Genomic DNA, 14,626 nt, shown 5'->3' on the forward strand with positions numbered 1-14,626 from the left:
GGAAGTCGAAAACCCCCCTAGAGAGCGCACACGCGCTTCGTCGTCTGTCCCCGGCCCCGACGGGCTCGGCTCACGCCCTGCTTATGGGGATGAACACCCCGGCGACATTGACGCACACAAGACCACACATAAGCACACAACCCATGGCTCTTCTTCGTCGAAGGCGAAGAGAGCATCAGCGCCCAAGGAGATGCAGGTTTCACCGGCGGCCTCCTCGGACCGTTCGGGTTCGAAGCCCCTCTCGCAACCGCAGCCGCGACCAGCGACTGGGCTTTCGGCAAATAAGGGTGCCGCCCCCAAATCATCGGCCGGCGCGCATCAGCAGAAAGCGCATGCCGTCGTAGAGCGATCGACACCCATAACGTCGAAACCACAGCCCTCCCCTGACAAACGAGTCTCTGAGAGCTTGGCGAGGATCGTGGTAGCCGACGCCCACAAGCGTACGCCGAAAGACTCGTCGAGCGCTACGCAAAGGTCGAAAGACACGCCGAAAATGCCCAAAGAAAGACAGGGACGATCTCCTTCAGTCGAAGGGATTCCCAACACACCTGAAGGCTTTTCGGAGGGCGACAGGACACTTTCCTCGACGTTGTGGGAGAGGTCGAGCCGTTTTCAGCTACAAGACACCAATTTTCCCCCGCTAGACCGCTCAGGGGTACCCCATGAAACCATGGAAAGGCTCCATCTCTGCATGGAAAGAATGGAGAGGTTTATGAATACCCAGAACCCTCCCACTCCCAAGAGAATAAGAGAAGGGCCTCAGGAGGACCCCAGGGGCAAAATTCCGAGACTAGTCAATCCCCACCAGGACACAGCCTCAGACTTCCATAGTGTGTATGACCTCACTGGGGAAGAACATTATTTTGAGGAAGAGGATGATTTTATGGACGAGGAAGAGGGACGGAACCAGGGGGAAGGTCTGGAAGACAGCCCAGACTTGGTAGGAGAAGGCTTCGGAGAGAATCCAGAAGAAGGACCTTCTCACCCCTGGCAATCCCCATCAATATATTCCGACACTGATGTCCTGAACCTAAATCCTCCTGACAATTCACCTATTAGAAACACGTCTCCCATTGACGATCAGCCCACATTTAATGCCCTGTTGCGCAGAGCAGCAGCACATTTCGAACTGGACACTGGGGAGCTCTCCCCTGAATTAGACTTTGTGGAAAGAGTAATTAAGGAGAAACCCCTGGTCAGTCAGACCATTCCCCTCCTCGCTTCGGTGAAGAGAAGAATCATCCCTTCGCTGTCCACACCCTCACTAATCAGAGGGGTCAATCCTAGAATTGAAAAACTTTTCACTTCTTCACCCTCAGACCCGCTGTACATCAGGGGACATTCCATTCCGGATTCCCTGGTAGTAACCAACACAAGAAAGAGGGCAGGGGTACCACTTTCCATCAGTGAGGCACCACCTGACAAGGAGGGCAAGCGGTTATATGCCCTTGCAAAAAGAGTTACATCCACGGCTGCCTTTTCGGCAAGAATTGCAAACAACAATTCTTTGCTCGCTAGCTATGCGGACGCGCAGTGGGCCGAACTGCCCAAAGACGCCGAAGAAGCGCCGGAACCATTAGGTACACGCCTGCTTACAACTATTGGCGAAGGAACCCAGGTCAACCAGAGTATTGTAAAGAGCTCTCTGGATGCGGCAGAAACTGCGGGACGTTCCCTAGTTCAGGGAATAATCCTAAAACGCCACGTATGGCTGCGCAACTCAGGGTTCAAACTGGAGACACAGGCGTCTTTAATAAATAAACCTGTTGAAGACTCAAACCTCTTCGGGAAAGCGGTGGATGAGGCTCTGGAGATGGCTAAAAAAGAGTTCAATACTATCAAAACTCTTGACCAAATCTCTAAGCCCTCTACCAGGCGCGGCTATGGCAACAAACGCTTTTTTCGTGGCCAACGCCAACAACAAAACCAGCAGCAACAGTACCCTGCCACCAATTTCCAGACCAATAGTGGCCAGTACAGCCAAAGAGGCCAGCGCCGGGGCAAAGGAAGAGGCTGGGGGTCCACCCCCAGAGGCTCCCAAGCCCCCAACAACACCAAGTGACGCGAAGATTCGCGTCCCCTCCCATGCAACACCGGTCGGGGCCGGATAACATCCTTTCTTCCAGCATGGGAGGGTATAACGTCAGACCGCTGGGTACTTTCCACCGTAGCCCACGGATACCGCATCGAATTCAACAGTTCCCCAACATACAAACCCCCGAGGGGACGTCGCATGACACCGGAACATCTTGCCATCCTTCTCCAAGAAGTACAACAACGGCTGGAAAAAGGAGCCATAGAGGTCGTACCTCTATCTCAGGTAACGGAAGGTATTTATTCAGTGTACTTCCTTGTACCCAAAAAGGATCTAACCATGCGCCCTGTATTAGATCTGCGCCCAGCGAACAAGTTTATCAAACCCCAAAAGTTTCGTATGGTGACCTTACAAGAAGTGATCCCACTGTTATCACAGGGAGATTACATGACAACATTGGACATGAAAGATGCATACTTTCATATTTTAATGTTGCCAGCGCACAGAAAATACCTCTGGTTCATGATAGAGGGCAAACACTACCAGTTCAGAGTGCTACCCTTCGGCATAGCATCTGCACCAAGGGTATTCACAAAGGTGCTGGCAGTGGCAGCGGCCCACCTGCGCAGGTTGTCCATCCCAGTTTACCCTTACCTCCACGACTGGCTCATAACAGGGGATTCTTACGAAACATGCTTCTCCAATACCCAAAAGACTGTAGACCTTTTGTTCCAGTTGGGCTTCTCCATCAACGAAAAGAAGTCCAGCCTAGACCCCAGCCAAATCAAACAATTCCTAGGGGCTCTAATTCAAACAAAGGACGGCCTCGTCTTCCCCTCCAAAGAGAGGGTCCAAAACATGCTGTTTCAGATCCCTCAATATGTGGCCGGTCGAGAGGTGACGGTACGCAAAGCTATGCGCTTGCTAGGCATGATGGCGTCCTGTATTTATTTGGTACCTCACGCCCGCCTGCACATGCGCCCAATGCAAGAGTGGCTCAACAGCCAGTGGTGTCAGGCCAGCGGACTATGGGACGATCTAGTGGTGGTCTCGCAGGCCTTAGTTCTCTCGCTACGGTGGTGGACAAAGGAAAACCTGGAAAAAGGGAAACCCTTTGTCACACCCGCGGCGGAAGCCACTCTAACCACAGACGCATCCCTCACAGGATGGGGGGCTCACCTATCCCATCAGACTGCTCACGGAGAGTGGACTCCGAACGTAGCATCCAAACACATCAATCTTCTGGAGCTTCTAGCGGTGTTCAAGGTGCTAAAAGCCTTCCAGGAACACCTACAAGGCAGGACAGTGATGGTCCTTACAGACAGCACCACAGCCATGTATTACATCAACAAGCAGGGGGGATCCCACTCTCCAGGACTGTCCAAACTGGCCCAAAATATATGGAAGTGGGCTCTGAAACAGAATATGTTCCTACTGTCACAACATGTACCAGGGGAACTCAATCTGCTGGCAGACAAACTCAGCAGGGATTTCCTCCTGCCCGAAGAGTACGAATGGCGACTGCACGAAGACATCGTCTTCGACGTCTTCACGCAATGGGGATTCCCAGAAATAGACCTGTTCGCAACCCTGGAGAACTCACAATGCCAAAGTTACGCCTCCAAGTACCCCCAGAACCAATCCAAGGGGAACGGTCTGTCGATTCAATGGTCAGGGAAATTTGTTTACGCTTTTCCCCCCCCGACTCCCCTTCTCAACAAGGTGGTGCACAAAATGCACCAGGAACAAGTAACCATGATACTGGTGGCCCCAATGTGGGCCCGACAGCCATGGTTCGCTCACTTGGAGATGTCTCTATCTCCCCCAGTGAAACTCCCCTGCCCGTACAACATGCTGTCACAAGACAGGGGCAGGACTCTGCATCCATGCCCCCAGAACATGAACTTAGCAGCCTGGCTCCTGAGATCATAGAATTTGGACATCTACAGCTCCCGCAGAGATGCATGGACATCCTCAGGGAAGCCAGAAAACCTAACACTCGCCACTGCTATTCTAGCAAATGGAAGAGATTTGTCATCTGGTGCAGAGGAAAGAGCATCAACCCAATTGACTGCTCTCCCACACATATTGTTCTATACCTGACCCATTTATTGGATTCAGGTCTAGTGTTCAATTCCATTAAAGTCCACCTAGCGGCACTTTCTGCATACACCACTTCCCAACTCAGTGTCGTGGTGGAAGATCCCTGTTATAAAGGCCTTCATGGAGGGAGTAAAGAGAATACACCCCCTGATAGCTGACCCAGCTCCCGGATGGGACCTTAACGTGGTACTTATCAGACTCATGGGCTCACCATTTGAACCCATGCACAAAGCATCTCTTAAAGACCTCACTCTTAAGACTGCTTTTCTAATAGCTATCACCGCCATCAGGAGAGTAAGTGAACTACAGGCTCTTTCTGTTCTAGACCCCTTTGTTACAGTTCACAGAGATAAAGTGGTTCTACGCACTCACCCAAGGTTTGCTCCGAAATTCATCTCAAAATTCCACGTAAACCAGTCTATAGAACTACCAGCGTTCTTTCAGAATCCTTCCAACTTGGGAGAAAGGACTCTGCACACACTAGATGTCCGCAGAGCGGTCATGTTCTACATGGAAAGAACCAGACCACTGAGGAAGACTAATCAGTTCTTCGTCTCGGTGGCAGCAGGAAGAGAAGGGGATGCAGTTTCAAAGTCCACTATTTCTAGATGGATTGTTCAATGCATCACTCTCTGTTATACTCTTGCTAAGAGAGAACTGCCCTTTAGGCCAAGAGCACATTCTACTCGAGGCACGGGGGCGTCCATAGCATTCATTGCAAATGTTCCCCTTGAGTCCATCTGCAAAGCGGCTACCTGGAGTTCTGTGCACACCTTTACAAAACACTACTGTCTAGATGCACACTCTAGATCTGACTCCCAGGTGGGACAGGCAGTATTAAGACATCTTTTCTCTACTGTTCCTTCTCATAACCCACCGCCAACTCCGGGTACTGCTCGCTAGTCTATGCACAGCATGTGATTCTAAGCAGATTAACAAAGATCAGAAGACAATGCATTACTTACCGTAAGAGCATTTCTGATGGTTGTATCTGCTTAGATTCACATGCGCCCACCCTTCCTCCCCGCTCGGATGGAAGGAACATAGACATCCTTTTTCTATATTTCTCTCTCTTTTCTGTACTCACTCACGTCTAGAAGGCTCCCTCAGGGCAGAAAAATACAAACAGAGGGACCTCGACGCGTGAGGGATTGTGGGTACAACGCACGTCACTATAGGGATAGTGTTACAGACACGCCTTGTCGACGTCCCCTTTTCGACTACGAAAAACAAAATGCAATACTCCGCAGTGACCACTGGATGTCGGACCTATGCACAGCATGTGAATCTAAGCAGATACAACCATCAGAAATGCTCTTAAGGTAAGTAATGCATTGTCATATTATCTGCTCTGGGGACTTGTTCTATCGTTCGGGTAAACTTGATTGCATTGAGACTCCCTTTAGCGATTATTGTATCTTGTCGCTGGAAATATGTACTATTGTTCTTAATGAACCCAAAACTGTGTTTAATTACAACATAAATGTCAATCACACAGGGAATCGTATTTCATGGACGGGGAAAAAAAGTAGACAATTTACTGGCTTAATGGTAGCTGACTTTGAAAATTTTACTGAATTACAGAGAAATAAGACCTATACGGCTAGTAATTTTACGAATTATATTGGTAGCGCAGTGGCAAAATTGGGTGATACTAATCCTGGGGACAACCAACGGAAGAATGATATATCCCATAATTTTGATATAGAAATTAGAAAAAAAAGAGGGACATGAGAAAAGAAATTAGACTAATTAAGAAATCGGGACTTTCCTTCGTAATTATGGTGGACAGAATTAATAAAGCCAAACAAAGGTACAAAAACTGGTCCATTCAACATCAGGAAACTTCTGGTACTTAATAAACAATTGGGATAAACCACAGAAAGAGTTATTAGTGAATCCAATCAACGAAGCCACGTGGAAGGGACATTTTTCAAACATGTTCGGTCCAATTAAGGAGCGGGACGGGGCCCCATTGAATCAGGAAATAAATTGGCGCCTGAATTTTACCACAAGGGACATAAAAAACCTAATTGTTAAATCCAAAAACTCGGGAGCACCGGGCCCCAATAACATGTCCATCAAAATTCTGAAGTCAGAGCCCGAATTATGGGCAAAAATATTGTCAACCTTGTTTTCCAATATATTACTGACTAAGTCCTTCCCTTCGTCTTGGAGGGTATCGATTATCATTCCTGTATTTAAAAAGGGTTCCCGATTATGTCCAAAAAGTTACATGCCAATGGCCATCGCAGACCCGGAATCCAAACTATCCTCTTCACTTGTTTTAAGAGATATCCAGAAATGGATCGATGAAAAACATATTTTGGATATGAGACATTTTGGTTTTAGAAGGAATATGGGGACTGAATGTGGGGGGCTGATCCTGTACTGTTTAAGAGCTGAGGCAATGAAAAAGGCAGATACCTCGGTCTTCATTGCATCTATGGATCTGAGTTCAGCATTTGATCTGGTGGACAGGAATATACTCTGGATAAGATTAAGAACTTTAAATATGCCTGCAATTTTGCTAGACAGAGTAAAGGCAATTTATTCTCAGACAGATGTGAAAGTTAGACTGGACTCAGCAGGTACCCTTTCGGATCAATTTACCATCCACAATGGACTGCGCCAAGGCTGTAGATTGGCCCCCACTATTTTTAACCTATATGTTAGTGGCGCTAATACGGCATTATTAAATAGGGGACTAGTATCACCGAGAATTTCAAACATGTGTATGTCCTGGTTGGCATATGCAGATGATTTCCTCCTTATTGACACCACTAAGGTTGGACTCCAACGTATGCTTAGAGCTTTTGAGGGATTTATTACCTCTGTTGCACTCAAAGTGAACCAGGACAAAACAGTGATTGTGCGCCTAGGGAGGAAGAACAAGAAATCAAATGTGTTATCTTGGGTATCCAGGAACATCAAAATCAAAGCAAAATCGGAGTTTAAATATTTGGGTTTTTCTATAGCTGGTGCACAATCCACACCCCTACTTAGGACACAATTGAAACGTATTGCCGACATAGCTATTTCACAAATGCGGGCTCTAGATGTAAGATTTGGGAAATTCTCTATGACCCCGCTTAGAGAATTTTATACAAAAAAAGTAATCCCCCGTTTAATATACGGGGCCGAATTTCACTCCTTATCCAGTGAAAGTGTGTGGTCCGCGGCAGAAAGCTACATTTGGAAATCTGTAATGTATTACTTACCTAAATGTATTCCGTACAACTTAATCAAGTATGAAATGGGTCTAAACTCGCTCCAGGCACTCGTGACCTGGAAAAGAATGACGCTATGGAGGAAATGTAATTCTTCTGAGATTAACTCGTTATACTATCATGCAGGTCGTGATATATGCAATCCTTTCATAGTGGAATTAAATGAAGATATAAACAAAAACTTGATTTTAATGGGTATCTCAACTATCTCCCTCAGGAATAACCCGGGAAGGGTTAAAGAAAGCGTGCTGGGCTTTGATTGGATCCACATGAAAAATTCGATATTGAATACAAAATTGTATCAACAAGTGTGTGCAGTAAATAAATGGTTACCAGGGATGGAAAGTTACCTAACAAAATATCCAAATAAAATAATCCGTGACGATGTTATGCATTTTAGGTTCAATGTTTTGCCCACTAACCAAACACTCTCGATTCGATGTACTGTTCAGCCAATAGGACCTGAAACACATACTTTCGGTATGTTTGGCGCTGAGGGGAAAAAAGGCTCCTATACTTTGCGCAATTTGTTCATAACAAGGCGGAAGTAAATAGAGAATTAATTTGGTACAAAATGTTACATAACAGCAAGGGCAATTTGAATATCAGGGTAGCAACATTTCTGAGAAATGTTTGTGCTCTGTTTTAAATTGACTTTTCATTCCGTTTTCAAACTGTTAAATTTCTTCCTTTATTGTTTCTGGCTTTGGTTTTCTTACTGTGTAAGTGCTTTGAGGATTATTTGTTATTGGATTGTAATTAAGTGAATATGAAGCAATGATGTGTAAATCAATGAAATGTTTTGGTATAGGTTTTTACTATGTTAGATATACGAGAAATACTATCCTTTTTCTAGTGAGAATGTAATTTTGTCTCTGTTTTGTTACGCTTTTGACTGTGTAACCTTGTAATGAAAATGAATTTTGTAAAGGTTTTTCTAAACCAAAACAAATAAAGTATAATAATAGGGGCAGTCCAGCCCAAACTGCTAGGTTGCATCCCTTCTTCACGAGACCACAAGCATCCCCAGACATGTTTCAGCCTTGTTGGGCCCAATCAGCGAGGAGTAGCTTGGGTCTCGAGGCCCAGCAGGAAAGGGACCCACGTCTGCGCATGCCCATCCCACTCGGGTGACAAAGCAAAAGTTCCCAATAAGGCCAAAGCATGTTTGGGGAGGCGTGTGGCCTCGTTCAGAAGGTATGTGACCTAGCAGTTCCTTTGAGGGTGCGACCAAGCCTGATTTGCATGTTGTCTTTCCCCTTTTGTAATGGCTTGGCCGGCGAAGAACGATGCTCTGGAAGGTTGCCCTCAGCAGTGCCAGAGGTTAAGATTCATCACCTCTTTTGTTTTGCTATTCATCTAGTCCATAGGACCCTTTCCTCCATACACTCAACCCACCTTCCCCGCTAAATTTCTCTAGATATCTGGGAGTACGCAGCCCAATGGAAAAGGACTGCTGGGTGAAGCAGGAATACAAAGTCAGTTCGGGTGGCAGTGAACATGGCGGCCTCCTCCCCTGTGCCTTATTTTCACTGTTCAGTTATCCTTTCCTTTAAAAAATCCAGTTATGTCCCCATTTAGGCAGACATCCTCCATGAGTATGGGGTAACGAGGGCTATAGACTTTGGTTAGTCACTACAGTGGTTAACACTTAAATGACAGATTTAATTCTTTGAGCTTTCAATTCTTGCAGACTTATCTGCCTGGTTATACTGATTGTACATATACATTCTTAAGTCAGCAGTGCCATCTCTTCTAGTTATATGTATTTTAAAGTGTTGATACTTAGGCAGCAATGCTTTTCACTCTGGTTACATTATGTGCTGGTTTGGTACATTAACTTGTTGCTTTTTAGTTCCTAATCAGAGGCACAATTTCGATCAATGGGCAATTGTTCTCTTTCACAGGATATTCTTCTGTTTCCTAGGACGACTTGGGCCAATGCCCGAAAGTCTTATTTCCGGATTGGAAAGAACAGCGCCTCTCTAGACTTGGTGGAAAAGGCGGCTTTCTTTGTGACTTTGGATGACACTGAGCAGGGACTGCGCACAGACGACCCGGTGGCATCTTTGGATGCCTATGCCAAGTCGCTGCTGCATGGGAAATGTTATGACAGGTAATGGAGGTGGTTCTTTCCATGTGGCTTGCCTTTTGTGCTGAGATACTGCCTCTATCTTTTGTTCATTGGTGGTGCTTCCTGTAACTCTTCCAGATCTGGCTATGTGTCTTACCCTCCCTTTCTCATATGAAAGTGTCATTTAACTTGTTTCTTTTGTTAATATTGTTCCTGTGCCCTTTCCCTCTTTGAGGTATCTCCTTGTGCACTACCACTAACATGTGACAGAACAAGTGTGGTAAGGGCGCGTAAGTGACGGGATTCAGAGGTGATTGAATGATGATTTGAAGGTTGAGTGTGTTCCACAGCCAAGACTTTAAATAAACAATGTACACTAGAGCTAGTCCATGACAGTATGCCTGAGTGACTTTCTGGCAGTGCATGACTGCTTGAACATCATTTCTTTTTTACAGCGTCATATATTTCAATAAGACAACAGGATATCTGCATAACTTGTGTTATATGCTTGACTGATTTTTTTGGGAGGGCGGTCTTTTTCAACTTGAGTCCCTGGCTTAACTCACCCATTTGATTTGGAGGCACTGGTTGTTGGCTACCAGTGCAGGGGGCTTCTGCCCCCCCATTTAAAACCTTTTTGAGTAGCAGTACCAACTTCCTTGTGGAGAGCACTGCAGGGCAAAATTGTTTTCACTTTTTTGCGTGCCTACTTGTTACTCTTTCCAGTACAATACTAGTGGGCTCATGGCAGTGGTCCCCCTTAAACCTTAAATATTTTAACCACAAGGTGACCACATCACCATGCTTATTGAGAATGGCTAAACATTATGTTTTAAGCCCTGTCTTTGTTATATTTCTTTTTTGTTCTGTCCTTGTTGGCTTTCTTCCTCCTTTACAATATCGAAAAGGCCCAAATGCTCTTATTATTTTGTGGGATTCTTGCAAGAAGCCTGGTAAGAGCGCTCTGCGCAAGAACGTCGAACTGGGTAGGAGGATGCAGCTGCACATTTAAACCAAAGTGTTGTCATTTTTGCTGGGTCGTTACTGAGGGAGCTGGCTGTCCAGTATTGGACATCCCACTTCCCTATTTGAACGGTGCAGGTCTTTCTATTGGTGTAAGGAGATCTGAAGTCATTTGGGAGTCGACTGCGCAATCCAAGAATCCAAAGGGGAAGCAGGCTAAAGGAGGGATGCCTGAGGACTGCTGGTGAAGGGAAGCGATCCACTGCTGAGTTGAGGGTGTACTTATCAACACCAGAGACATATACTAGGTGCATACGTTCCATAGAGTAGTTCGCCTAAGCAGTCTCAAGTTCTGCTCTGTTGTTTACATCTTCTGGAGCCTGGAAAAGTCACTGAGCCTTCAGGTATCCTTGTCCGAGGAAAAAGGAACCTTTCCATTCTACCGGCTGATCTTTGTTCTAGAGGGGAGCATTCTTGAAGTCCACCGGTCCTGCTTCTATATGCCTGCTGACCCTGTCCTGGAGTCACCCAACATTAGCCTTGGGGTCTTGAGAAGACCAGGATTTTGATGCAGTCAGGCCATCTCCTAGCGGCTGCGGTTGCAGTGGCAATGTGGGAGCTCTGTAGCTCCTATTTGCAAGAAGCTAGAAATGTAGACTTAAAGACTCCCACAATGAAAAGCTATGCTTGGGTGTTAACCTCCTACGGCATATCATCCTCTGCTGTAATGTTGGTAGGACTGGCTCATCAAAGCTTCCTACAACTCAGTTCAGGGTTCTACTGTTGGTTTCTTTTTGGCCCCTCGATTCTCTAACAAGGTGTTGGTAGTGTTCACTGCAATTCTGAGGCAATAGGGGGTCTCCCATTTATTCCAACTTGGATGACTGGCTCAAGCAAGAGTGAAGCCAGGAGATAACACCTACTTCTCTTAACTCCACCATGGAGTTGTTATATGCACATGGTCTTTCTTTGAATGGAAACCAGAGAATTCATTACATTGACATGATATGCTGGACTTTAGGAATTTTTAATTTCTAACCGGGAGAGAGTGAGACCTTTTCCCCACTCTCTCATGGTATTTTCTGTGATTTGGACTCTGTGTTTCTTTTGACTTTGAAGTCTGACAAACTCCAAAGGCATCATCTTTACATTGTGACACACACCACCTTCAGTGCAGTGGTACAGGGAAGTCTCTCAGATTTCCCAATGGCTTAAATACCTTCTCTTGGTGAAACTACTGTTTCCAAGAGCAGTGAAGTGAAATTGACTTTACTTACATTTTGTAACTTTCTAGACCCAGCACATACCATCTTACCATAGGGTGCTGGAGGGGTTACTTCGTATCCCCTTTCTTTAGTTTCTCATGTAACATTTTTATGTTACCCTTTCTACAACTAATGGCTGGTGGCAGTGGTTTAATTTTTAATACCGTTGTGTTTTTACTGTTCACAGCTGCAGTAAGGCATCCATGGTTGCCCATTTCATCAAAATAGCCCCGGTCGTTTTTTTTCGCCACTTCTGGTTGGAAATATCCTTCTTGAGATTTACTCTGCGCGCCAAACCAGATTTGGTCCCTTTGTTCATTTTGTTTTTGGCAGTGTTCACGAGTGAAGCCCGCCTCTAGCTCCAATATGTCTGGCAGGGGCAGGAAGTGAGGGAGGTGCCCTAAAACTCCCTTTGCTTAATCCCCTTGTTTACAGGAATGCACCCAAAGGCGATTGGGCGGCTGGTTGTCCTTCGAGGACAGCCAGCCTGCTGTGCGATTTGACAGGTAGGCTGGAATGAATGGGAGGAACCTGCATAAAAGGCGAGGCTTTTTGTCTTGAAAGGCAGAATTGACGAATGGAAGAAGGAATCCGAAGAACAACTTGAAAGAAACGCCTGCTGCAACTCCTGGACTGTTGGTTTGCCTGATGAAGCCCTGCTGCTGTGCTGTAGCTCCGAATTAATTTCGACTAGAGCAGCCCAGCAAGGATGACTTCTCCCCTTGGGTTGGTGGGACCAATCAACCCCAAAGTGAAGTCGTTTGGACATCCTCTCAGAGCTGGCTGTACTTCTGCTGCTGTTGCTGCAACTTAAGGGCCAGGAGGGAGGAACACCAAATCGAGTGAATCGCTTTTAAGTCGGACCCGAGCACCAGGAAGATACTCCGGACTTCCCTGAAGCAGGACTGACCAAGCCTGAGCCACCTCAATAGAGTGCTTGACCCCAGATGCAAGGAAAGTCTGAAGTGGTATCCGAGAACCGCAGTGTTGCTATTTGCTGTAGACGCGAGGAGCTGAAACCGCGAAGTGCAGCTGATTTGAAGTTTGCCCATTGCTGCTGCCGACCTTCCCATTGTGTTGTAGGAGTCCCCAGAAGTCCTCCCTCTTGTCCCCACAACTGAGGCACAGGAACAATGGGATCTACTGAGCCACACAGGAACAGAAGCCATCTGGAACCATTTCTTCTAACCAAAGGTACTGTAAGCCTAAGAGGACTTACCTCTTGTGTAGCCTTACTTGTTCTCAGTTGAGACTTGTCTTGGTTACTTCTTCAGAATTGCTTACAGCTTTGCCCCTCACAAGCCTCCCAGCTAGTGGTCCCTCAAGTGAATATTATTTCTACAAACCTTTCTAAAAACATTGCAAGACTTTTACCTACCTGCAAAGAAGATCTTCAGCTCCCCTAGACTTTGCTCAACCAACATTGACTGTCCTGGCTCCCTGAGGGACTCTTCTGCCTCTGACTTTGTGCTTTAACACTTTCGCCAAGGAAGGTTTTAAAAAGTACTTGCCTGTTGATGAATTATTTGTTAACCTTTGTTTTATTCCTCTATTCTATCCTTTCCACCTAAACTCTGTATTGCACTAAATGAACCAGTGCCAAATCAGTGTCCATCCACGGTGTCCTAGCTATTTGTCATCTGAGTGTTTAGGAAGTGTCTGTGTGCCATACCCAATAGGTATCATCTGATTTAGAGAAACTAAGAGTGTGTTTTGAAGTGTATTATAATGGTTACATGTTTTGCTCCCTTCTGAAGAAGGCTTATATAACTGACTGTTAAATACATTAATACTTGTTTAATCAAGAAACCTTGAGTATGAGTGTTTATTTGAATAACTGCCACTGTGAAACTCTGAGTTCCAGCATTACTGCTCACGTTGACCCCTCTTGAGATAAGCCTGGCTGCTCAGCCACACTACCAACCTGTTTAGTGCAGACTTATACCAAAGGTTGGGTTCCTATTGCCAGGAGGTCACGATTGCTGTTGTCTCCCAAAGGGTACTGCACACAATCTTGCCCAACACTTTCGATGGTGAATCATGATTAAACGGTACAGTGAATACTATGAAAATACCAGTAAAATCATGTACATGCAACATGCTTTTAAAAACATATTCTGTATACATATTTTGCAAGGAAATATTTCAAAATGTACATGTAAACGAAGTAACATTTTTAGTACTTCAACTGTAAGACAATGGATGTTAGGAAGGATTGCTCTTTTTGCAACTTTCCCTCCATGGTTCTTATGGGACTACATTCTTTTTGCTCTGTTTGTAAACTTGTTCTGTCACTTTCCTTGCCTTTTGCCCATTGTTATGGGTAAACCGATCGGTCCTTCAGAATATCAGTATTGGGAAACGGTTTCACTTTTGAATTCTTGTACTTTTTTACATTGAACACAATTCCTTAGTGCAGTGCAATAGGATACTTTTGTATCACCCTAGCTTCTTACACTGAGATTTGTGGGTACTTTTATATGTGCCTAAATATAAGCTTGTGGCAGCAGATCCATTTGAACCATTTTTGCATTATTTCTAGTGTACACATTCGCGTATGGCAACTAAACACGGCTAGTGCCTTTCGCTTGCTTCTTTGGATTATTGTTGTTTGGCCTTCTTCCTGTCTTGCAAGCTCAGGAAATACTTTGTAACGTCATGAACTTGCCCGGGAAAGCTGCTGCTTTCTCTGGCTAGTGATGCCTTTCTTTGTGTGTGTGTGGCCCAGGAAGGGCTGGGACTATCTAATACCACTCCACATCTGTGGTGCCAGAAAGTCTAGGTGTGGGGCAAATGTGAAACCAGTAGTTGTCCTTTATTGGATAACTACTGGCTATTTGAATGGTGCAGATTCTTACTATTGGTGGGTTTAGACTTGCTTCAAGCTCAGATTTTGGATAAGAGGACCTTGTAGATGGGGGGTGGGGCCCAATCTAACCCTCATGCAGACTCACAC

General features: G+C 45.6%; 1 protein-coding gene across 4 annotated transcripts in view; it reads left to right on the top strand.

The window, feature by feature from the left end:
• The window catches only part of LOC138452925 (carnitine O-palmitoyltransferase 1, liver isoform-like), a 1,293,714-nt gene that overhangs the window by 602,025 nt on the left and 677,063 nt on the right, over positions 1-14,626 (top strand). For all 4 annotated transcript variants that reach the window (XM_069605291.1, XM_069605282.1, XM_069605298.1 and 1 more), the window contains exon 11: positions 9,296-9,484. In XM_069605291.1, the coding sequence (XP_069461392.1) occupies positions 9,296-9,484 (189 nt within the window). The remainder of the gene's footprint in view (positions 1-9,295; positions 9,485-14,626) is intronic.

The sequence above is a fragment of the Ambystoma mexicanum genome, chromosome 1p (assembly GCF_040938575.1).
Source record: "Ambystoma mexicanum isolate Mex_15411 chromosome 1p, UKY_AmexF1_1, whole genome shotgun sequence".
In the NCBI taxonomy this organism is placed as follows: domain Eukaryota; kingdom Metazoa; phylum Chordata; class Amphibia; order Caudata; family Ambystomatidae; genus Ambystoma; species Ambystoma mexicanum.